Raw genomic sequence first — 25,699 nt, forward strand, 5'->3', positions numbered from 1 at the left:
TGTGTTCGATTTCTGTTTGTAGCATTAGCAAATTTACCATTGTGTTTATCTCATTGCATTTTTGAAATGAAATAGTTTATCGGACTGTTGATAGATGCTGTTGTTGAACCAAATGAGTGTGAGATAGGCTGATGACTCGAAAGGCATTTGAATCTGTGTTCGTAGTGCTTCTCATCCACAGGTTGGAACCGCCACAATTTTCACTTCGATTAATTCTTATTTCAAATGGTGAAATGCTCATCAACAAGTGGTCCGGACCAAACGGTTCGATTCAAGGTTTGCATTGTCGATTGTAAACGTTTGCATCATCAATTATACCTCGATTGGCCCAATTCAAGGTTTGCATTGTCAATTATCCAACTTGTGGCAATCTACGATCGAATAGGTATGAGTTGGTATTTCAAATGCTTCAAGTTTCAATATAATAAATTTCAAGTTTAATCTAACTAAATTTTAACAAAATAATTTATATCTTAAGATAATTATACAAATTTAAAACCATCAAAGTACAATGCATTATGAATTTAATATGTATTATAATTTGTGTAGATGATTGAAGGATTGAATATGCATTATTTGTGCAGATGATTGAAGGATTGAATATGTATTATAATTTATGAAAAGAAGAAAAATTAATATGTATTATAATTTGTGCAGATGATTGAAGGATTGAATATGCATTATTATAATTTGTGCATATGATTGAAGGATTGAATGTACTTTAGATCGACAGGAAAAGAAGAAAGATTAATGGAAATTCTTATTTTTGAAACCTCATAGTTCTCTTTGAAAATGAGGAAGTTGTTTTTTTGTTTCCATCATTTGGTATTAGAGTTTTGCAACGCTGTTAAGAGTATTTTCTTCTTATGGCAATTAGAAAGGGTAGCGGACGACATTATGAAAGAATGATGCAATCGATAAAAGGGATGCATACATTGAAAAACTAAGGAGACAAGTTGAATAGCTTACTATGCTTGAACGTCAAGAAACCTACCACTCTAAAATCTAAGCTATGGTTACGAAAGTGATGGATTCGAAGTCATGAATTGAGAAGATAATAGGGTACGAGTAACTAATCGATACAGTATTGAGAAGACCACAGCAATACGATAGGCATGCTATCCATGATAGTAGAAAGAATACCTATATTTTTAAATTCAATGAAGTTAGAATTGTGCTTTTGTCATATAAAGAAGAGCTTGCTCCTAAACCTTTAACCCAAAAGTAGGAAAATAACTTCTTTACTCTAAATAAGTTTTAAGAGAAACTAAAAAAAATCGAGTTATATTTATATTAGCTACTAAAGAATGTATATAGCCTATAAAAATTCATGGTGAAGTAGAAGCTATTTGGAAGGAATTCATAGACATCTACTCTAAAGAACTTCCTAGCGGCTTGCCTCCTCTTCGAGACATTCAATATTGAATCAATCTAATTCTAAGAGCAATTTTGCTAAACAAATCTTATTCTCAGATAAATCCAAAATAACATAAGAAGTTGAATAGACAAGTTATGGATCTACTATACAAAAGTTATATTGACTACGTATCATTCTAGCTCTATTGACTCCAAAGAAGGATAGAACGTAGTAGATGTGCATCGATAGTCGTTACTATTAATCGGATTACCATCAAGTATATATTTTCTTTTCCACATGTCGAGGATTTTTTTGATATGCTTACTAGTGCTCAAATTTTCTCTAAAATTGATCTTCGAGGTTATCACTAAATCCGTATTAAACCAGGAGATGAATGAAAAACTATTTTCAAGACTCAAAAAGGTTTATATGAATGACTAGTTATACTATTTGGACTTCCAAATACTCCGAGCACCTTCATACGACTAATAAATCAAATTCTATTTTCTTAGACCAGGAAGTAGGAAGTTTGTTGTTGTTTACTTTGATAATATTCTTATTTATAGTCATAAAAAATTTGATCATATTAAATATTTGAGAACTATTCTATCAATATTCAAGGCAAAAAAGATATATAAATATTAAGAAGTGTTCTTTCATGACAACTAACTTAGCTTTTCTATGCTTAATCATAACCCCTACTGTATCCAAGTGGATTTTGAGAAGATTAATGCTATCTAGACTTGGTCAACATGAACATCTCTATAGAGTTTTCACGGGTTAGTATCATTTTATCGTTGATTTGTTCAGAATTTTTACACTATGGTAGCTTCTCTAACTGATTGTATAAAGAAAAAAAGTATTTCAATGAACATATAAGATAAATAACAGTTTTGAACTATTAAAGGTAAAATTATCCATTGCTCTTATTTTTATATTATCAGATTTTTTTTAAATATTTAAAGTTGATTGTGATGTCTCTCACGTGGGCATTGGTGGAGTATTTAGCCGAGAAAGATATCCACTTGTATTCTTTGGTGAAAAGCATGATAATATAAGAAAGAACTATTCAACCTATAATATTAAATTTTATGCTATTATTAAACTATTCAACTTATTTGATCGAAAGAGAATTTGTCTTAAATTTGAAGCTTTTAAAGATATAAATTATCAAGCAAATATCAATAAACAACATGCAAGATGGGTGATATTTTTACTAAGGATGGAATGTGTAATAAGGTTACAAATGGACTCAATTGATGATTAGCGCTTCTTAATACTACGTGAGCTCAACTAAAAGAATTTGATGAAATGAGAAATACTTATTCTAATGACGAAGATTTTAAATAAATATAAAAATTATGCATGAATAGTCATCATGAAGATTATGTTAGAGATGATTTTCTCTTTTGTCGAACTCAACTTTGTATTTCTAAATATTCTCTAAGAGAGCATATTATCAAAGAATCGTACTTTAATGGATTATGAGATCATTTTTGAGAGATAAAATAGAATTTCTCATTAAAATAAAATATTTTTGGTCAATAATATACCGAGATGTTACATATTATGTGAAAAGATGTAAAATATACTAAACTTCAAAATGGCAAATTTAGGATCTTGGTGCATATAATCCTTTACTCTATGGGAAGACATTAGTATAGATTTTATGATTAGTCTACCAATAACACATTTCATGATTAGTCTTTTTTATATTGCTAACATTTATTTGAATGAAGTGACCAAACTTTATGGAAGTCCTAAATCTATCGTATCAAATAGAGATACTAAATTTCTTAGTTATTTTTTGAAAAGTTAATGGAGAAAATTTGGCACTGGCCTATTATATAGTAATACTTATATGAAGAAATTGAGGTTGTTAATAGAACCTTGCGTAATCTACTATGATGCTTTACCGCAAAAAGGTCAAAACAGAGATCTCATGTTACCTCATGCCCAATTTGCTTATAACTCTACGGTTAATTGTTTCTAATGGGTAAGAGTCTATTTGGGATTGTTTATGATTGTATTTCACCTCATTATCTAGATTTTTATTAAAATCTTATTAAACTTTTACATTTGAAATTATTAATTCATAGTTATCTCTTTAGAGAGAAAAAAATTCTCATTTATTCTTTCATATTTTATTTCTTTTTACCGCTCTCTTCTTCTCTCCTCGCCTTGTTTGACATCATATGTACACATGAAAGTGAACAACCCAAGAACCAATAAATAACCGATTTAGCAAACCTTGGTTTAATTCACCGTTAAACTGTTTCAATCTTGAATACCATGTCTTCTTCCGTCACCATATTTTTATAATATTATTCATATATTTTAAATTCTTAGTATAATACATATAATTATATCTTATTTTTGAATAAAAAAATATTAAATATAGTACGTTGACCATCCGGTCAAACCAATACCTGATCCCAAAACTCGTGCGGTTCGCTGTCAGGTGCAATTCCGACGTCTACGATTTGAGCTTCCCCCTCGCAAACCGTGACATGGTCTCCACGTCCACCATTATGGTCAGCGCTTTCGGATACCTAAAATAAAATGCAGCCATAACATGAAGATGCAATTTAAGCATAAATCACATGATCATCCTTCCACTGGTCAGGTATCAGTTTGCAGCCTTACAGAAAATGCAGGAAATCTGTTGAAAACATTACTGCTCAACAAAATGTGGCTCGGATTGAATAATCTGAATTTGATACAGGTCACTTCCATGTGAACCCCCATCTGTTCTTCTGCAACTTCACTGTAATATACATCATAAGCAATGGGTTTCATGTGGAGGATATTTAAGCTGTGAGCTGAAAAATAATCTGAAGGAGAACTCGGTAGCCTTCTAACTTCAGTTGGTTTATTAAGTCTGATGTCTGAAAACAAAAGTATCATTGATCTGATAAAAATTTACTTACTCTTTCAAGGATGGGCTTTCCTCCCTGTCTCCGGTGAGATTGAATGTGCTAATTTGCATAAACATTCAATCTCACTACGGCGGAGACTTCCGGATGAAGCTTGAGCTCAGCTATGTATTCCCCCGTCTCACGGATCTCAGGAAGAGTGACGATTCTTTTGTCAACATCCCTGATGAAATAAATACGAAATAATCCAATATGAAAGAGTATTAAATAATATATGCCAGTTTCCACTGCAATTATTTTTTAATTTAGACATACCGGTTTAGTTGTGCCTTTATGATGTCCACAAGGTCTTGGGCAGTAACACTAGCAAAAACAATTGATGATGTCAAAATGCAGACAAAATCTTATAATGCCTGAAATTATTGGTGTTGGATTATAGTAGTACAACTCACGTTCCAAATATTTGTTTTCCTTTTCCACCTTTGCGTTTCACCTTGAAAGCTCCAACCGTCTGGAAAATCAGCGCAAGCTGTTGTGCTTCTTCTTTCACCTGGTTAATAAACCAATATACGAAACACAAAGCAACTTTCAACATATTTACTTCACATGTTACGAAAACTTGAAGACTAAACAATGATACTAAGAGAAACAAAAGGGGAAGCAAGCAAAACCTTCCAGAAACAAGATGGAACAAACGACAACACCTGCATAACTAAACATGAAAAGCAAACAAGAAGCTTATGGCTCTGAAAAAATATAACTGAACATCAATAAACATGAAAACCGTAAGAATTGCCGATAATTTTTAGTGCTCTGAAAAATGCAACCACCTAAGTGAAAATTGTAGAAAGGAGTGACTTGTAATGGCAACAGTAACTGAAAATTAGCTGAAGTCATCCCACAACCATAAGTCTAAAATTTTAAAATGTCTATGAATATGATTATGAACCTAAATACTCATCTTGCAGCTGCTGTAGTTTACATCTTGACTATAGTTCTCCTGTATGATGCGTAGCCAAGTAAATGTTTTAGAACGTTGCTAATAACAGAAACAATAAGGGCAGACCTGGTACAATGGTAATGTTGTTATTTTACAACAACCAGGGTTTGAGTTATAAAAAATAATCTCTTTAATTATTTAAAGGTAAAACTGCACACATTGATCCTTCCCGGACCTTGCTTTAGAGAGAGTCTCGTGCAATAGATATGTCTTTCGTTTTTATATTTGCTAATACCACAAAGAAAAATCAAAGGATTACACAGCCCTAGTCTAAATAGCTGTAATAGAAGATGGCCCAAAATAGTGGACAAAGTAATCAGCATAGGTACGAAGCTTCTAGTCTAAGAGTGATTCTAACAAATATGATTTTACTATGATTCTCTATGAACTAACATGACCTGCATACTTCCAGAACCAACATTCACCTGTCAGTAAGATCACTGGTCGTTTGAAGTCGTCAATGGATCAAGCGATAAAATGAAATCCGACACTTGAAAAAGTACATTGGTGCAAGGAATTCACCAAACAGGCTGGAGTTCACTCGATGTGAATAGAGCTACACAATGAGTGCAGAATAACATCTCACCCGCTGTTTCTCAGCCTCAATTCTCTCCTCCTCGATCCGCATTTCCCTAGATAGAGAAAAAAAAGATAAGGTAGATACATCTAGTTCCAAATGCAAGCATGGTGAAATATCAACTGAGAAGAATAATTAGCTTGTAAATCAACATCTCAACTCACAAGATCTTAACAAATTCTTAGAGAAGTGATTCTAGTAAATAATTCCAAACTAGCTGAAAGCAATGAAATAACGGTTCATGTCCTGAATGCATCCAGAAGACAAGGAAACCTAAGCAAGTTTTGTCAAAAAGTTGCTGCCTTGCAAATTCATATTGGTGGCAACCATCTTACATATCACAAATAATTTGGTGAATTGCACTAGACCTAGTTCAGAAACTAGTTTAAAATAGGTCAGAGACTAGCCCAAAATAAATGCACTCTTTAGAAATGACAATCTTATGGATTTTAAACACATGATAGAGTGCATAATAAACATCTTCAACTCCAAGAACCTCTTTCTAGAGGCATATTGTGAGATGAATAATCATTCTACAAACAAATGGAAAGTTTGCAGTAACTTAGGACATAGAAAATCTATAAATGCTTCAACTTACGAGTAAATTTGCCACCACGTTATGCTGGAAGGTCAAACTTGGTTCTCTTTCATCTTTTGATTAGGTTTGAATAAAGCCTAACATCCCTATTGTTTAAATGGAGAGATAACCTGTAACAAGCTTTGAGGAAGCTACCAACTGAACAATTTCATTAATTTCTAATTTTATCATGTTCAGCTTAATGTATCTGTCAATCCAGAGTGCATGGGTGTATTAAAAATGCTATACAAAATTTCTACAACTAAAACTAATTGCTACTACAGAACGAATTTTTTCATATGGTTCTAATGATTTTATAGCTATTTAGCTACAGAGTGTTGCGGTTCATGTTCCCCTCTATTAATCAAATATACAAAGAAAGATGCAAGACTAATGAGGCTAAAACAAGATAAATGGCTCCTGGAAAAATTGATTGGTGATCGTTTTAAGAAACTGATGGACTTGGCCTTATGCAATATGCAAGGAAGTTTAAAAATAATAATAAAGAGGATGAGTTCTTTCTTTTTTCACTTAGGAACTTGAAAACATGATGCTTAGAGTAATTTTGCCATCTCAGTGTAGGCTTCGCTTTGCAAAACTTGTTTAACATTTGAACACATTTCTTTTTGAACATGTAACAAAATGAATGCAATATGTGCTTGTTGAATGATGTGATTTTCCAGCCCAAAACTTTGTGCTACTTGCTTTGAACAACAGAGCAGTCACAGAGCCATGTATCTTTTGAGTGATTAATTATAACAATTCTTATACTGCATTTTATGATCTACACTCGGAGATAAGAATTGAAGAATCAATAATATATGGCCAAATGGCCCTCTTCCAATAACTTGGGCCTCGACACTATGAGCCATGTCATGAAGGGCAATCTTAGATTGAGTTAGATGTTGAGTCAGTGGGCTAACTGGATCACAAGGAGAAAAATCAATAACTAAAGAGACAATCCCAGTGAGCAGCTGACAAATTCGTGTCCAAATGGACTACACAACAGGAGACATCTTATTGACAAAACCATGCTACCATCCGTAGCAAAATCTAAACTTCACAAATTAAGGGTCTTCAGCCTAAAGGGGAAAAGGCCAAATTTAACATTAGTTAGTTATAATGTAGTCTCTAATGCTTTCATTAGAAAAGCAAAGAACTCAAACATTGTCCCTCAAACACGAAATTATCTCTCTTATTTAATCACAATAGTCAGATTGACGACTGTTTCAATAGCTAATCGAAAATATTCTCTTTTTGCGACATTACTGTTTCCACAATCTAACTTCTATATGCCATCATTTCTTTATAGAATTTTACGAAAAAAAGGCCAACAATGGTGTCCTAGGCGCTAAATTTCAACATTTCCTCAAGTACGGACAACAATGATCACAAGACTAGAACGCATTTTATAGCCACAGGACTTCATTCAACAAAAAAACTCAAAATAACATAATTTATGGATGAACTAAACGGAGAGAGAGAGGTGGAGAAGAAGCCAAAGGGAACGCACTTGAGCAAGAGAGGGGTGACGAGCTGAGCCCTGCCCGTGGGTAGCAGGAAGTTGCGGTAGTACCCGGCTTTCACGTCAAGGAGATCCCCCTTCTTCCCCAGCTCCGTGACGTCCTCCTTGAGGATGATCTACGCAGAAATTACACGATCAACATCAACAACAAACGAACTCGAAGGAAGAAGAGGACCGTTCGGTTGCATGCCTTGCGAATCTTCTTGGCTTTCTTCTGAGCGAGTATCGGCATCACCCTCCCGGCCTCGATGGGATTCCTCGGCCCCTCGTTTCGCGCGCCTCCGCCGACTCGATGCGGCCGCGGGCAGCAGGCCGAGCCCCATGATAAGGTTGAAGCCATTGCGTTACCTTCTATTCCTCTCTGTCTTCGCTCTGGCTCGCGTCTTATCTCCTACTGCTTATATCGATCGTGCGGGGTTGCTTCGTTCGGGTCGGATCTGAACTCTTGGATGGATCTCGTCCTTTGATACGGACTCGGGTAGGCCTGCTAACGGATTGGATCCATGTCCAAAACGGGTAACGGGTTGGGTTGAAGCCCATGCAAGAAAGAAACAAGAAGTGGACTTAATCGTAAAACTGAGAGTCGACTCCAAATTTCCAACAATAATAAAATATCAACTTCATCTTAGCATAACACTATCTCATAAAAATCTTTATTTATGAATGTAACACGAAGATTACACAACAAATAGACAGCATTGGCTCCCTTTTCCATTACCATTCGATGACTAAATGCATAATTCTCGCATTTGGTATCGTCTTGTCATAGATTCCATCCAAGCTAATCTATGCTGAGAAAAACATTATTATTTTACTGCCAGAGTTAACCTTGCCTTCAGAACAATGTCATAATAAGCGAACGAAACATTTTGAAGCTGGAAAATTCTTTCATTTAGTGTCACTGATAAACAATTCAAGTGACAATTCGAGATCTCATAGGGCTCTGCGTTACAAGGAGTTTGGATGTAGTATACAGCATCCTGTATTCAGCTGCTGGAAAAGTCTTGACAAAGCGGTTGGCATGAAATAATTGTTCCTCCTTGCAGAAGTCATAGCATCTTTCCAGGGGATAATATAACCCTTTTCTATCTACAACCTACAAATATTTGGGGCGATGAAGAATTACATTAACAATAATGTTCTGAAAAAGACGGCAGTTACTGGTATTGAATGAATCAGTGCTTTCCCAGATTATAATATGCATGTGGAACAATAGAGAATATACCTGTATACATGTAAGCTAAAAATATTTTTCGGAAATAAGTGTATGAGATCATAGAGCAGACGAAAATATAGCCAAGGGGTGAAGAAAAATTGTAATCCTATACAAAGCCTACCAAAATTGTTCACCTAACATGGAAATATGAACTTCCATAAATGCTTGTGTTTCTAACCAATATCAGTGCCGATATTTCTAGAACTTCAATTAAGTAGCACCTATGAAGTCAACATAAACTTAGACACTTAGAGATGAAAGCAAAACAAGTAGATGTGTTAACTAGAACTGAAGTTCAACCGTAGAACGGAAAAAAAAAAAAAACAATAGAAGATGCTTACTGTCAATCTTTGATTTATTACCTACAAAAATCATATAGGAGTTAACAAGATTGTACAAGTCTAAGAAATACTAATAGATGTCATGCTCCATTGATTGAAATGCCATGAGTTATGACTCATTTCAATGGCTCAGTTGATCATAAAGTCTGAAATGATGGTATGGGGTGATAGTTTTCTGAACCATGGCATGATAAAATGAGAACATGTCCCGACAGACTCGCCTAAGAGCAAGGCCTTTTTTTATAACACAAGCCAAAGCAGCAATAAATTAGCAAACAAATGCCTTAATGGTCACCTTGGAACATTGCCTATGGCATCAAAACCTGACAAGCAATCATTATACCCTTAAAATTGACAATGAGGATCACCACAATGATCATATTATGAAGACTGCTCATTTTCCTGATTGTTATAGGATAGGTGTGCAGTCCCAACTTGGTGAGCCCTGTGGTCATGCTATATTAGGTGGCAAAGAGGATGGATCTCATTTAATCATACCATCTTCGTAAGAGTGACATCATCAAAAGAATATTGAAGGGATGATTGATTGGCGTCTACCCTTGTATAGCAGAAGAACACTCCTAGACTAATGATATAATGGACCCCGTACTTCTCAGTTATATATAATACAAAGAATGTATGCTTTCTCATCAACTATATTAAACATACTGGGGTATCAATTTGCTCTGACAAATTGAGAGATTTCAGAATACTAGTATCTTACAAACAATTTGATAAGAATGCTCACCAATATTATATGACAAACAACACCCATCAGGCAGACAGAAGAAACTAATTAATAGCAAAAATTTTGACAGCTGAAGAACAAGTATCTTTTTGTCACTGGGGAACAGCAAAATAATCTTACATTTTATTGTTCAGAGTTTTGTGTGGTGCCAGACAACCATTGCCAGACACCCCCTGATCTCTGCTTCTGAGCATCAACTGTCTCCTGTTCCATTTGAGATTTCTGATGACGTAGGACCTCAAGCTCATTTTCTAATGAGCTAAATGAGACCAGGCTTTTCTGTATCTGAGCAATATTTGTCTACAATGACCCAGAAAGAAAAAGAGAACACAAAATACTTAGTACCAAATGGCTATGACCATCCTCAAAGAATGAAATGGATGATGAAACAAAAATATCAAATACCTCTAACTTTAGACATCTTGCACTTTCAGCAGCTAGTTGACTTTGAACTGATTGAAGTTCCTTGAGAAACAGAAAAAGCAGAAGTTTCAGAATTACAAAATTGTAAATACTGTCATGACGGAAAATTTACCTTTAATAATTCAGTATGGGAAATATTCAACTCATCAATTCTGGCCTGTATCCTTGACTTCTCATCTCTTACTTCCACTATCCTGGATTTTAAAATCTTCGTTTCTGCTTTAAGACTATCAGTATCATTTTGGGCACTCTCATGGTTGCTCTTGCTGTTTGAATCATCTATGTTCTTACTACTATTGTTTTTTTCATCGGTTGCAGCGATTATGGCATAAGCTGCAGTTACAGAAGCTGCAGCAGCTGCTGCAGCAGGTGATTGAAGAAGACGTGGTCGTATTGGCTCTTTAGGCTTAATTTTTAGAACAAACACCTAAAAGAAAATTGAAAATTTACATCAGTACAAACAACTCCATTAAGTATATACAAATGACAGGAATTCACAAGAAAAAAAAAAGAAATCATGTTATACAATAAAAATAAAAGGAAGCCTAAGAATTTGGTGTCCATTAAGTATATACAAATGACAGGAATTCACAAGAAAAAAAAAAGAAATCATGTTATACAATAAAAATACAAAGAAGCCTAAGAATTTGGTGTGCTGCCTCACCCCAGTTCATGAGCATAATTTGGTAAATAAAACATAAATACCTTATATAATCGAACATACAATGAACATGGAGATGCAAATAACATGTGTACAACATTCAAAAAAATTTGTTGCAACAGAAGAATTTGCCCCAATGTATGACATAAAAGCCATACTGATGTGCACTGCAATTGTTAAATGGAAACATTTTCAAATGAAAATATTGGTCTTTCTTCACTAGTGATGTGCAATTTATCTTATCCTGACATATTAGGATTCGAAATAGCTGTCAGAAATTTAGCCTGAAATGAGATTTTACTCTTCTTGCATACCTCATTGTTGTACTTCCCATTATAACCACCAAAGGCAATTAAGAGCTTCTCACCATCTATCATTGTTGAGCAAAGAGTAAGACCCTGTCAAGAACCAGTAACATGATATCAGAATCTAGTGGTGCAATTAAGTGCCATTCTTTTTTTTTTCCCTCATAACTACATGAGATGAATTTACCCATACCACATGATCTGAAATATATGTAGATGAAGTTAAAAGAAAGTTGAACAAAGTTAGAAGGCATCCAGTTTTATTGATATCCAATTAATCATAATTGCATAACTTTGTCTAAATATTCTGTGTCTACAAAACAATTGCTTATAATGGTATGATAGACATCTCATATAGGAATCACCCTTGGCATCTTGCTTGGGACATCAACAGCCAAATTCAGTAATCAAAACCAAGATTTCTATTTAATCACAAAAACACATGTCTTATTCAATAACATACAGCTCTCACCCATATATGTCACGTTATTATTGTATCATGACTCACAATCACCTCAGGTAAATTGAGCACCAATTTTTTGTCTTGGAAGAGAAAGGGTGTATGAACATGGCATGGGGGAGATCACCCCTATATATATATATATATATATATATATATATATATATATATATATATATATATATATATAAGTGAATATGAGAATGCTATTTTTTTCATTGAAACTAATTAAAAATGAAAATGTTAATTTTTTTCCATATTTGCTTATTGTAATTTTCCCCTGTTTGTCACCAAATAAAAGCAATCTGAGTCTATTGTACCAGTCAATCATTGGAACTTTTACTATTGTTGCTGGAAATCACAGCAGAGATAGATTGCAATAGTGAGAACAAGCATAACTATTGCTTGAACATTTGCAGCAAGTGCAATTGTGAAAAACAATAATCATCATTACTGGTTATGTTCCACAATATTTCTGACACTAAACTGCTGTGCTACACAGTTCAATTGGCATATGTTTTATTCAATCTTAAAATTTCATCATGCTTAAATTATAATATTTTATTTTATTGGTAAACCTGTCTGTATTATGAATTAACTTAGATGATATATTTTTTTCAAAGGATTTAATAGTTGGATTGCTGCCTAGAGCCTACGTGGGTAGTGGCTGAACCAAAAACACTAATTAGGCTTTCCTACATAACAACACTACTATATTAGCATTTCAAATTTGACATTATTCTCTTTTGATTGACGAGTAGCAATATGATAGAGAACGGTCTCAGATAGAAAACAATTTAAAAAATAAAAAACAAACATGCAGAAAAATAAAAAAAATTATAAATATAAAAGAGACAGCCATTTTGGCATGTATTATAGTTTAAAACTTATCTGAAATTCAAATGTTTGAAACATATTTTTAAACAAGTAAAAATATTTTCACACACTTTTTTATCATCTAATTTTAATACTTGTCTAAATGTTCGAAGTATGTTCACAAAGGTTCGAAACAAATTTTAAACAATTAAAATTAATTAATTTCATAAGAAGCAAATTTTTACTATTCTTACGAAATGTGAATTGTATAACTCATTTATAATTAATTTCGTAATAAATCATCTCAAATGATTAAAACTAAAATCTAAAACAAATTAAAAAGCATAATGTTTCGAACCCCCAATACCTTCCAAAAAATTTCCTATCTTATTTGGCTGATTCATAAACAAATGTAACGTGTAAGACCCTCATATTTCTTAAGAGAGTCAAACTGGAATGAGTGTGCTTTTGGTAGAGATCTTAAGACAATTTCCTGCAAGACATCAATCCATGTTGGGATATGTCACAAAAAAAGAATAAGAGATTAGTTTAGGGTACTGCCTTCCAAAGTGGCAAGCAAACTATTAAAATGATTCTCTTTGAAGAAGTGATCAATACAGTGTAGAGTAAGCTGCATATGCCAGTCTGAGTGACACGATTCTTGCATCATCATGGGCCTCACTCTGAGCAAGCTACAAAATTCACAGGTCTTATGGAATATTGATCAAGCATGGGGCTAGAAAGGAAAATGTCATTAGCAAAAAGAACTAGGGAAATTTAGATATGTATATTTATAATAAGCATATGCAAAGCAGGGTCAAATGTGTCAAATTAGAGAAGTCAAGTATGTAGATAATAAATAAAAGAATATGTTAATCCTTCAAAAAGCACTAGATATGCAGACTTAGTTCAATTATACATTGCAAGAATAACTAAAACTGATCAAAAGCTAGAGAAAATATCAGGTTCTAGATGATAACCTCACTAGCAAGGGGCTCACGATTGCCAACACTTGTGGCCATGGACCACACAAACTTTGATATGTTCAAAACAATGGTTTCAGTGGCACCTGTAAACAAAATCCTAGACTTCAGATTTTAACTATATAAGCAATCAAGAAGACTAATTTCCAATATCTAGAAGCATTAAAAGAAAATCAGTAGAAGTTCAGTCACCACTCATATTATCTCCACCACCAACTATATACCAATTCTCATCTACTATGGTGCTAGCATGACCACCTCTAGGAGTCACATATGCACCCTGAGTCTGTGGCTGTGACCACTCCATCTGCAATGCAAACCAACTAATTGACATGGAGCAATGTAAATAAGAACAAAACATCAACATTTTTAATATGGATTGGTTCAGAGGTTCCACATGTCTTTTTTCTTTCTTACATTAAACTTTGCATAGAAGATCCTGAAGAAAATGAAGTAAAATTCCAGACTCTATTTTGCCTACAGATTACAGTTACTTATCATGAAGCATCAATCCTTCAATTTCTTTGCTAGGTCCGTACTGGATATATGTTGGATTATGATGTACATGTACACTTCTATGATACATGTTGAGACTTCCTCTTAATATGTAATTTTTGAATAGTTAAAAAATTCAGCATGACTAGGGAATACTTATCAGATACCTGTTGGGATTCTTTTACTTTAATAGTGGTTTTCTAATCATAGATATGCACAAATGACTATAATAAACATGAATATGTTGCATGCATTAAGCATTAATGGCTAGTTAAATGAATAGAATGCTTTTCCTTCAACTTCGTAAATGCTTAGTATCTTCTTTATATTATTGGCATACTATATTGCTTGAACAATATTCCTTATGATACATAGGTCAGGTGCGATATAGTAAATATTTTATGAACCGTGATGAACAATTAGCTTGTTCTATAAATATTATGAAACTTTGTCAAATATAATATTATATGTTACAATATTCTTTACTGTCAATTTCCTTGTAGCAACATTTACTTTTTTCAAGATTTGATGTAACAGTGTATTTGAATCATCCGTATTGGTATCCTATGTCCGTGTTCAACTTTACAGGTTCCTTAAGCCATATCAATTATCCATAAACAGACATTATCGGCAGTGCAAATGTTGATTAGACCATTCACATATATTATACACAACACAACCAAACTCTATTTTGTGATGAACCTATAACTGAGTTGAACCAAAGCTAACAAAAGGATACATACGGTCAACAAGTCAAGTAAATGCAGATCATTGAAACAGGTTGAATGAGATGAACCACCAAAGATCAGAAGATATTGGTCTCCATAAACTGCAGCTGTATGATCAAACCTCGGTGCTGGAGACGTGTTCCTGCATAAGAAAATGGAATGACATAGTCCTTTGCACAGATTTCTCCAATTAATATAAAATTGAAAAGCATACTTGATTTCAATTTCATCCCATGTCATAGTAGTCAAATCAAGAATATGGAGGTCATTTAGGAGATGCCTCTTCCTGTCTTCTCCACCAAACAGAAACAGTTTGGAGCCAACCAAAGTTGCAGATTGCCCTCCTCGAGCTATCTGTTAAGAAGCGGACATATATCTCAAAGCTCTCAGCAATTTTCCAGAAAAATTTTTCACTCGTACATAAAATTGACAGACATATCTACTCCTAGTCTTTGCACACAAACAATACATTTGACATCCTAAGAGAAAAAAATAAGAGATGTTAACAGAACCAGGAATCAGAGATCAAATTTTACCGGAATTTTACCATTGCTCTGTACTAGGGAACAGTTGTTTGTATCTAGATCAATCGACCAAACTGCAATTCAATAAATGACAATTAGATATAGAGTGGCAATTTTTTAGCAAACAAAATTCAAACCTAAGAGTATAGCTATAATATAAGAAACATAGGACTACCAGCTAACATGTCGCACATGAGTTACAATCTGTGATATTGCATATAATACAAGTTATAAAACTTTAAATAGATATGCTAATAATCGGTAATGGTATATGGGGAGGTCAGGAGTAATGTAACTGTGACACAGTGAACAGTCATGAAAAGCCACCAATTTATAATATTTTGGCTTTTCATATTATGCCAAGTTTCCTAATGATTAAAAAGTACTCGATTAATTGCTTGAAATTTATGTTATCATGTGACATCTAAACTTTTGGATTAATATTATTTGATTTGATCTCGTGTAAAGTGTAAGCAGCATGTTGCTTGACATTCCATAGTGTTGAATGATAACTTTCTATCCAATGGTCACACTCCAGCTGCCATGAACCTGAGGTGAACTATTTATAGTTAAAATCGTCTATGAATGGTTATTAGAAATCCCCAAGTATCAAAAGTTTAGGTATGACAGGACCATACTCTTTCAAATATTACAAGGCACTCTTATACACGATAAACATTTAAAAGAGTCTCATTCTACATCGTTATTGCCCCACTTTACTAAAGTAACATAAAACTAACTGGCTGATTAGCACATCCCAAAACCAAGATCAAGAAGATAAGTCTTATTAAGATTTACAAGTAAAAAAACTCATTGATCATTCAATGGCACTATCATGAAAGCCAAAGATTTAGAAGTAAGAACCAAATATGCCTGTAGTGATCTCCAATAACAGCTTCTATTACAAGTTAGTTCATATATATTATATCAACTATGCCAATATGTACTATGGTATCAAAAGGGGAGAGAAGCAGAAGGAAGAGGAAGAAGAGGCATACCAAGCATGGGCTGACAGGTCAACAGTGGTCAGCAGTGTGAGCAAAAGGCCAATGATGGCAGGTGGCACAAAGGAGGCAAGCACGAGCATGCGAGAGAGAGAGAGAGAGAAGGGTGCAGGGGGGAGGGTTAGGGTTACCTCTAGTGAAAAAAGGGTCAAAACCAGGCTGGGAGCCTGGTTCAAGCCCCGTAATGGGCTAAATCCTAATGCTAACCCCAGTTCAAGGGCTACCAGGCGACAACTCAATATCAAACCTGGACCACCAGAAAGGAGTGATCCGCATTTTGGTCCAGTAAATACTGGCTGATACTTACCAGAGTGAATTCGCAGACCATGGTTATAAGAATTTGTTGTTGGACAAACGATTATGGCATTTCTGTAGTAACTTATGCAAGCACAAGCAATAGACAAAGCACATAACTAGAAGAAAATAGTTAGCTTAGTATGCCATGAAAAATCTACCTGTCACATTATCTGACAATTCCTTTGTATGGCCCGCAACAACTAGAAGTCCCTTTTCCCACTTAACCTGTGTATAAGGACAACACCATCTGAATATGAATTTTTTGTAAAAAGATCAACATCATAAGCGACAAGTCAAGTTTTAAATACAACAAATATTTTCTGTTGCGCAACTGCCAAAAACTCACCAAACTATGATCTGCCACTGCTGGAAATGCATTCTCCAAATTGATTTTTTCTAATTCAGAACTATCATTGTCTACCTTGAGGCTTAAAGTGGACCATTTTAATGTCCTAAAATCAAAAACCTGTAAAATTTAGCATATATCGTTATCTCCAATCTTATTACTTGATAATCATCATAACTCCAAATGATAATTTATCACCTGAACATCTGATAGATATCGGCCATTACGACTTCCACCAATTACATAGAGCTTTTCGTTAACAATTTCTGCTGCATGCTACAAGAATTTAAAAAGAAAAAGGTCAGCAGTGGATGAAAAGTAAAATTAAATTCCTGAGGTACAAAAAAATTATTAACTATAGTAGAAATTATTCTCAAAGCATTGATATGAGAACGAATGCAGGCTACAACCAGGTCACACCATGGTACCAATGGAATGACTTCATAGGTCATAATCGAGTCACCATCATATATGTACCTTATAACGGGATGGTGGGCACCAACCAGAAGGACAAAGTGAAAACCACTGGTCATAGCTTGCTAAAGATATAAAAGCAGTAATATCTGAATTTTCACTGACATCGGTGGCATCCATAGCAATCTAGAAAAACAAAAAAAATTCGTTAAATGTACAAATTTAACATATGATCAGTAACAAAGGAAGTCATTAGAAAATGGCAAATTGTTGTTCATTTTTAGGAATAATCTGAAAAACAATCTAAGTTATTGACTTGGAAAGTAGATATTATAGTACAATAATCATTATGTTTAAATTTCTTATAAAATTAGTGGCATGCAAAAGTGAAACAATTAACAGTTGAGCAAATAAAGGATGATGCAACTACACATAATCCTAAGTCCAAAAAGAAAAGAAATTATCTTATACAAAATCCTCGCTGTTATCCCTGCACCATAGTATACATGACAATTCCTAGTTGGATCCAAAGATTTAAATATCAGTTTTGGTAACCTATTGGACCAGCATGAGGCATGTATACAAGGTGGTTAATTGACTTATCACGCCTGGTATCATTACATACAAGTAATAAAAAAAACCCAAAATGTATTATAGTGTCCTATTATCAAGCTATATGTTTTGATATTGGTACTTGGTCGGACTGATATATGCCAATCACTACATGCTGGTCTAACCAGCATTTAAATCTTTGGTTGGACTAACAGCATATAATATCTGCATGGTCATCTTTGTGCACCATATTGCTTCAAAAATGATTCCAACCCAAGGCCTTCATATGAGACTTTAGCCCTAATATTTCTATATGCTGCTATCTCTCTTTCTTCATCCTGCCTGCAAAGTTGTAGATACTGTGTTTATTGCTGATAACAACTAACTAATTTCAAGAATTTTCTACCATAAAGGCATTGTATCTATCAGCTAACGCTTTGTTAGTGTCTCTAGTCTCTACCACATGCTCAGCCTGCTCAAAAAAAAAAATCAAATGCCTCATGCTTCAATGTTTGGTTCTCTTTTGTGCATGTACTATGTGATCATAATACTCTTCAACCTAAGTACTTTAACAATTAAAGGACAATGTGGGAAGAAGCATGTAAAAGCATAACATGGCATGTTTCTATCTGGTCACTTAGTTTGTTCTGCCAATATTACCGATACAACATTTTTTTTCCCACTCCTATAATAAATGGAATGAGTTTCTAAAATACAAGGTAAATTATGTCACATCATTTCGCACTTCATGGTTGCATCTTTTTTTAATTTCAATTAATGCATTTGCACACACACTTACACGAATACTGGAAGCATCAAATTGTGCAAGAATCTTGACCTTTTCTTGTTTATATCAAGTCATAATGGATACTAAGTAAAACTTGTGTACAACACTTAAAATTTCCCATGCCAACAGAATTGTCAAATCTTAACTGTGATGAGCATTGAGCAACACCCTGAATTATTAGAACAATCTTGCTTCATCAAGAGCAGGTAACACTGAATTCTCAAGTCACTTCATAGTAACACTGAATTTTCTTGTGATTTTTTAAAGAAAAATCTCCATTCAATTGTGAAAAAGATGAAGTGAATAACCAGTTTTATTGACCAGACAGTTGTGTAAAAACAATGCAAATTTGTGATCAGGGTCCAGAGTTAAGTTGTGGCCCTTATCCACCACACATAATATCTGCAGAGGAACAGTCTCAAGTCCACCCTTGATTGTGACGCTAACCAATATGATGCATTGCCCATCCCACTAAAAAACTTAAAACAAACTAAACAGTCCCTAGAAAGATATCTGTATTGTTCTGACATATCCAACTGCAGCAAAAAAGTTATGCAGCATCTTGTAAGTCAAAGCAGGTTTCTTCAAAATTTATGAAATTGGAGTCCAAGAAAAAAAAAATGAACAGATAAGCAAAACCAAACCATAAGAAAGAAATATACATTCTAAATTAACAAATCCAAATTTTCCCTGATACATACTTGATATCAACAATTATCAAGATTTCTGACAGACGTTAGAGTTTCTCTCTTCAGCATACGGCGAGACAATTTCAAACAGCTTTTAGGATCATAATCCATATCAGCTGAATGATTGAGCACAAAATAACAGGAGTGGTATGAGCTTTAAAACCAGTGATTAGAATATCTAGAACCTACAATAAAGCCATTGTGATACAAGCATCCCAAGTGCATTCCGCAAGGCCATGACACGACAAACCCTTTTGCTAGTAATAAGCAAAACTCAGAATTCATAATGCTAGTCAGCATATATGTAGAGATCTTTCAAATAAGCTAAGCTATCATACCCTAAACAGCAAGCCTATCTAATTAGCCTCGTCAAGGGAAGCAATCAAAAGAAGAGGAGACCAAGATCGCATTTCCTTACAAGTCCACGACTCAGCGATCTTATCAAGGATTTGAAACAAGGATCGAGGTAACGATCAATAAAGGATCGGAGGCGGGGATCTTCACCTTGGATCTTTGCAGATCTGGGCGCGCGAGGAGGAGCGCCCTCGCTCGTTCGTTCGAGCGATCGATCAAGGGGAAGGGAGACACGAACCCCTTCTTCCTTCTCCTCTCGTTCTTGTGGTGTGCGCAGGATTATGTCTTCGTCATCGTCGTCCTCGTCGCCGTCTTCTCCGGACGCAGTCAACGGGGAACCCCAGATTTGGGCAGCAGCATCGGCACGTTAAGCCGGTTTGAAACGGTGGATCCACAGTTGAGCCCGATTACGCGTACCAAAAAATCCTACCTCACTTGCTGCACTCTTTCACATGCCTATTAAGCGGGGCCCACGAGACCCGCATAAGGGGGTCGGGTTAGAGTACAAAATTAATGGCATTGATGGTGCGTTATTTATGGCACCATTAAAATTTTGAATCATGAAAATAATCTCTTAAAAAAATAATAATATATATTGATCTTCTTTGAATCCAATAATAATATTTAAAAATATATTTATTTATTTTATAAAGAATAAATAATTAAATTAAATTTATATAAATCGTACGTCACCCTTGTGTGTACATCCGCAATGGATCAGTTTTTCTATGATCTCTTATGAATAGTCTAAAGCAGATTCATTGTATTTTTCTAAAGTAATATCATGTGGGCACTAATGAAAAATGGATTATTTTGAATCCCTTATTACATGTTTATCGAGTATTTATTAAAATATTTATCTTTATATTTTATATTATCTATCAGGTATTTACTAAAATATCTGATTGTGGGATTTCGAGTATAACGTTTCTTCTAACACATTTTCCCATATCCTTAGAGATCTTGACTGATCCTAAACAATATATAAGGTATGATATTGATACAAAATATATTAAGATTATAAAGGATTCGAACCTACAATATAAGGTATGATATTGCTGCAAAATATATTAAACTATTCTTGGAATTATAAATATTATTCAGTATTCTTAGCTAATTTTAATAACTCATATGATATTTAATATAAACTTTTGAGATGTGTATATATCAAAAAAAACAAATAAGAATAATATTGTAATTTAAAGAAAGAAATGAACATATATAATAAAAACAACAAATTGTAATGTCTCAATTATTTTGGACCAAAAAGGAAATTTAAATAGTAGAGTATAAACAACATTTGGTCATGGAAATCAAAATAGCATCATTCTGATAATACTGTAATTTAAAGAAAAAAGTTGGCATATATAATAATAACAACAAATTATAATATCTCAATTTTTGGGACCAAAATATAGACAAAATTTTGAAATCCCATATGTGGAAGACGACATCTTTGATTTGAATTAATCCATTACGATCCCATTAGTTAATTATGATAGATCCATTAATCTTTTAGAAGAGATTCAAGTCTTCTCCCACTTTCGATAAGGACTAAACCATGATTTTATATGTCTTCTCTCCAAACCTAATCACCACCAATTTTCTTCACTTGTTCAACTGAGAGCTACGATTCTGAGCTCATGATTATATATCTATGGAGATTTATAGCATGTCTACAGAGTGGCTGAGATCACCCTCAACCTCACTAACCTTCTTACAAACTCATGCATGCCTTCCTCTCCGGAAGAGCGTCGAGGAATCCTGAGCTACCAACCTGTTCTTGTCATGTCAGGCAACAACTTCAAACTGATTCAGTAGAAGTTTTTGTGACAAAAACTAAAGTTGTCACTCTTAGAAGAGAGAGAGAGAGAGAGAGAGAGAGAGAGAGAGAGAGAGGGTGATTGGCTAACATGGTATTAAAGTTTGGATCATGATAGATTATTTATGCAATTAAGAGTGCCTACCTTCATGATCCATGATATTTGAGATATCTAAAATTTACATTATGAAAGCATGAGAGGAAGACAATATTGAGTGGGCTTTGGATGAAGGTGGACTTTGCATACATAGTTCATGTTGAATAAAGGTGCATGTGGACTTGCAACATCTCTCCATTCTTGCTTGTGCATGAACAAACTTGTAACAACTTGAATTTTGTTTTCATTTTTCTATAATTTACAATTGTATGTCATATTCATGATATATATATATATATATATATATATATATATATATATATATATATATATATATACACATACATACATACATATATACATATATACATATATACATATATATGTATATATATGTATATATGTATATATATATATACATATATAAATATATATATACTATGTTAGATTCAAATCGGGCTATTTACATATTATTCCATATAATTAGTTACATTTAGTATTTTGATCCCTATACTTTAAAAAATTATATTAATATTCAATAATTTTGAAAGTAAAATTTTTAAATCTATTTACCATAGCATCGTCAGTTTTATCAACCAAAACATGAAAATAAATGATAAAAAATAATTTTAACATTTCAATTGATAGTGACGGACGATGTCAGAAGTGACAAATGATGACACCGATGGGGGGCCACTTTGTATTTGCATCAATATTGACGTAGTTGTCAAGCGATGAAAGAACCATTAAAATACCGAGTGACGTTGTTCTGTTTTTGGGACACAAATACAAAGTAAGCTTTGGTGATGCTATCATCCATCATCACTAAATTGAAACATTAAAATTATCTTGTTGTCTTTTATTTTCGTATTTTCATTGGTAAAATCGATGACTTTACGATAAATAGATCTAAATGTAAATCACTTTCATTACTATATAAATGCTAATATAATTTTTTTAAAATATAGAGACTAAAATGCTAAATATAACTAAAGGTAATTTATAATTAATCATTCCGATGAGAAGGGGGACCATGATAACTCAAATACACCGTGAACTATAAGTTATTCTTCACTTCTTTAAATCAATGTGGTCCTCTCTCTCTCTCTCTCTACTATTTATGATGGTTTATTTTTTAATAAAATATTAATAATTTATTAATAAAAAGATATATATATATATATATATATATATATATATATATATATTATTGCTTTCCTTGCATGTGATAATAATCAATTATTTAAAAAAGACCATCAAGAAAATGTTCCTTGTTTTATGGATTAGGAATAGAGTGAAAAAGATAGAGCTAAAAGTGAAAATATAGAATCCAATTGATATAAATCTCTCTTATTTTCCCATCTAAAATTGCACTGCACAGAAGAATAAATATAATGTTAACACGATGTGCACATACAGTGTTGTGAAAAATAATCACAAAAAGAAGAATTACTTTTCACATATGTTGATCTTTTTTTTTTCTCTCTCTTTATATATATATATGATTTTTATTTTTGAGTACATAGTTTTTTATGATATAAAAGATGTGTCGGCAGTGAAGACTATTAAATGGGGACATGAGGAGTTGTCTCCCTCCTCCCAAGTCACAACATTGGCATAGGGCTCATCAAAAGCAAGCCCACCTCCTTATTGAATGAAGAAGAGCACTGTATTATCCACATGATTAGTATGATCTTGTCCTTTTAAATTATTTGAAGAGGCACTTGAGGAGAAGAGGAACAAAGAACTGAGAGTTTCAACTTTGGATATTTAAGACCTCAATCATAACCTTTTCTTATTCAATATTTTTCATCATACAAATTATATATTCAACAATTTCAGGAATTTGAGATCAATAAAGGCAAAGACATCATCATCCCTAGATGTAGATAGATGGATACTTTTATGTTAAATAGAAGTGAGAAATGAGAATGAGTTCAATTGGGACAATCATATTTAGGGTAGACTAGAGCCTGATCAACCAATAAACTAAGATGATCTTAATCCTAATTAAAACTTATTATTAAAAATATATATTTAGATATTCAATCAAACATAAAGTCTCACCCGATAAACTTATAATTAGATTCCCATGAAGGATATCTATTTAAAATCTTGATCGAATTCGGATCGGGTTATCGATTTATCAAGCTCTATCAACACCTTTCAATCATTAAGCGGTTCGACAAAGGACATCAATCATAGTGCACTACTTAGTCTTGGTTAATCATGAACAATATCAATTTGGTTTTCCTACCCAAACCATACACATAGAATGATTGCATGTGAGACTGATGTATATGAGACGATGGGGTGGGAGTTGCATTTGGTCCACCCTCATGCCCTTGAGGTGGTGCTCAGATCTGTGGGAATAACTCTGTTCACGGGTAACCTTTGCACACACTAACAAGCAACACAACACGTTGTCGGCAAAAGAGGCCATCCAAGTGTCATGACTTCTTTGGCCTTTAGGTGATTAGATTAACTTTATATGGTCATGATACATATAGTGTCATCTCCTTGTTGGTAAATAAATATAAGAAAAGAATATTAATACATTTTTTATTGTAGTTTTTTGGTTTCCAATTTCTTTACTAGAGGTTACTTGATAGTTTGTAAGGTGAGACAAATGTACAATTTTCTTAGAAGTAAAAATATAAGTTATTTCTCTTCAAATTCTTTGGACGTAAATGACATCGATCCATTATGGTCCAATCAAGTATCGATTTATTTATTACTATTGAATAAAATCGGAGCTAGTACCATATCGATATGATAGAACACTAAAATTTACGTCGAACTAATATTTAAAATTCTGGTTTTATCTTTGCTCCGGTTTTGTTGTATGTTGATGTTTTACAAGAGCAACTTATTTTTGAAAAAGTAATTACAAAATAAAAATGTAAAAAGTTTTATTGATATAGGAAATTTTGGCTAATAATATGGTGCACTTAATTTCATTTCCTCTGTAAAAATATATATATTGGATTGGGGATAAAAAAAAAATTTAGCATGAGGAGGGTTGGAAGTATTAGTTTCCTTTGGATAAGGGTTTATTATTGGAACTTGGCAAGTGACTGGCACATTCTCATTGTCCTTCCCCACTATTTAGGTATGTGGAATTCAGTCCTATTGGTTGTATATTAAGAATTACATTTCTTTTCATCCATAGGCAAAAATTAGATGATATCATTTAATGAGATAAGAGGGTCCAGCATTTAATGTTAGTAAGTAGATAGCAAGGTTTTGAAATCGAATCCTAAGCCCACCACATCATACCCTTCACCAAAAGACAGAAAAAAAAAATCAAATTTAGGTGAGCATAAATGTGAATATGAAAGAATAATTAGGAAATTACTTTAAATCCAATGATCAATTATAGAATAATTTGGCATTTTAAAGTTATTTGGATGATTAAATCTTTGGTTATAATTGGAACTTATCAATAGTCACAATATTAGGATTTTTTTGGGGGGTCAGGAAACAAATATCTGTTGATGTAAGCTACAGTTGAGAACCCCACACAGGAATTCATTAGAGTTGAACCCCATAAAAGTGTCAATTTTAGAATTCATCACAGGTGAATTCTGCATAGTTCCTTATATGAAACAGTAACACAAGGCACAATAATCATTTCACTCATCAAAAAGTTGGCCAATCTGTTCCTTGCAGGCTTGCCTGTAAGATTGCTGCCCTAAATGCAGCAATCCAGTTCCCATGCCATT

At 33.5% G+C, this 25,699-nt stretch overlaps 2 protein-coding genes across 2 annotated transcripts; both read right to left on the reverse strand.

The window, feature by feature from the left end:
- Nucleotides 1-3,928: 3,928 nt before the first annotated feature.
- Nucleotides 3,929-8,295, reverse strand: LOC103998775 (large ribosomal subunit protein bL9c). The gene is made up of 7 exons (XM_065168361.1): nt 8,103-8,295; nt 7,901-8,028; nt 5,820-5,865; nt 4,686-4,783; nt 4,549-4,596; nt 4,288-4,456; nt 3,929-4,124 (listed from the first exon to the last, which is right to left on the reverse strand). Exons 1-6 carry the CDS (start codon nt 8,250-8,252, stop codon nt 4,336-4,338), a joined length of 591 nt encoding a protein of 196 aa, XP_065024433.1. The 5' UTR covers nt 8,253-8,295; the 3' UTR covers nt 3,929-4,124; nt 4,288-4,335.
- A 211-nt stretch (nt 8,296-8,506) lies between these two features.
- Nucleotides 8,507-20,452, reverse strand: LOC135649695 (acyl-CoA-binding domain-containing protein 4-like). The gene is made up of 15 exons (XM_065168359.1): nt 20,206-20,452; nt 17,737-17,859; nt 17,458-17,535; nt 17,260-17,379; nt 17,072-17,138; nt 15,625-15,686; nt 15,303-15,442; nt 15,104-15,230; nt 14,058-14,172; nt 13,863-13,951; nt 11,616-11,699; nt 10,753-11,067; nt 10,623-10,682; nt 10,338-10,517; nt 8,507-9,008 (listed from the first exon to the last, which is right to left on the reverse strand). The coding sequence occupies exons 2-14, from the start codon at nt 17,851-17,853 to the stop codon at nt 10,341-10,343; spliced, it is 1,551 nt and encodes a 516-aa protein (XP_065024431.1). The 5' UTR covers nt 17,854-17,859; nt 20,206-20,452; the 3' UTR covers nt 8,507-9,008; nt 10,338-10,340.
- Nucleotides 20,453-25,699: the final 5,247 nt, after the last annotated feature.

The sequence above is a fragment of the Musa acuminata genome, chromosome BXJ3-9 (assembly GCF_036884655.1).
Source record: "Musa acuminata AAA Group cultivar baxijiao chromosome BXJ3-9, Cavendish_Baxijiao_AAA, whole genome shotgun sequence".
In the NCBI taxonomy this organism is placed as follows: domain Eukaryota; kingdom Viridiplantae; phylum Streptophyta; class Magnoliopsida; order Zingiberales; family Musaceae; genus Musa; species Musa acuminata.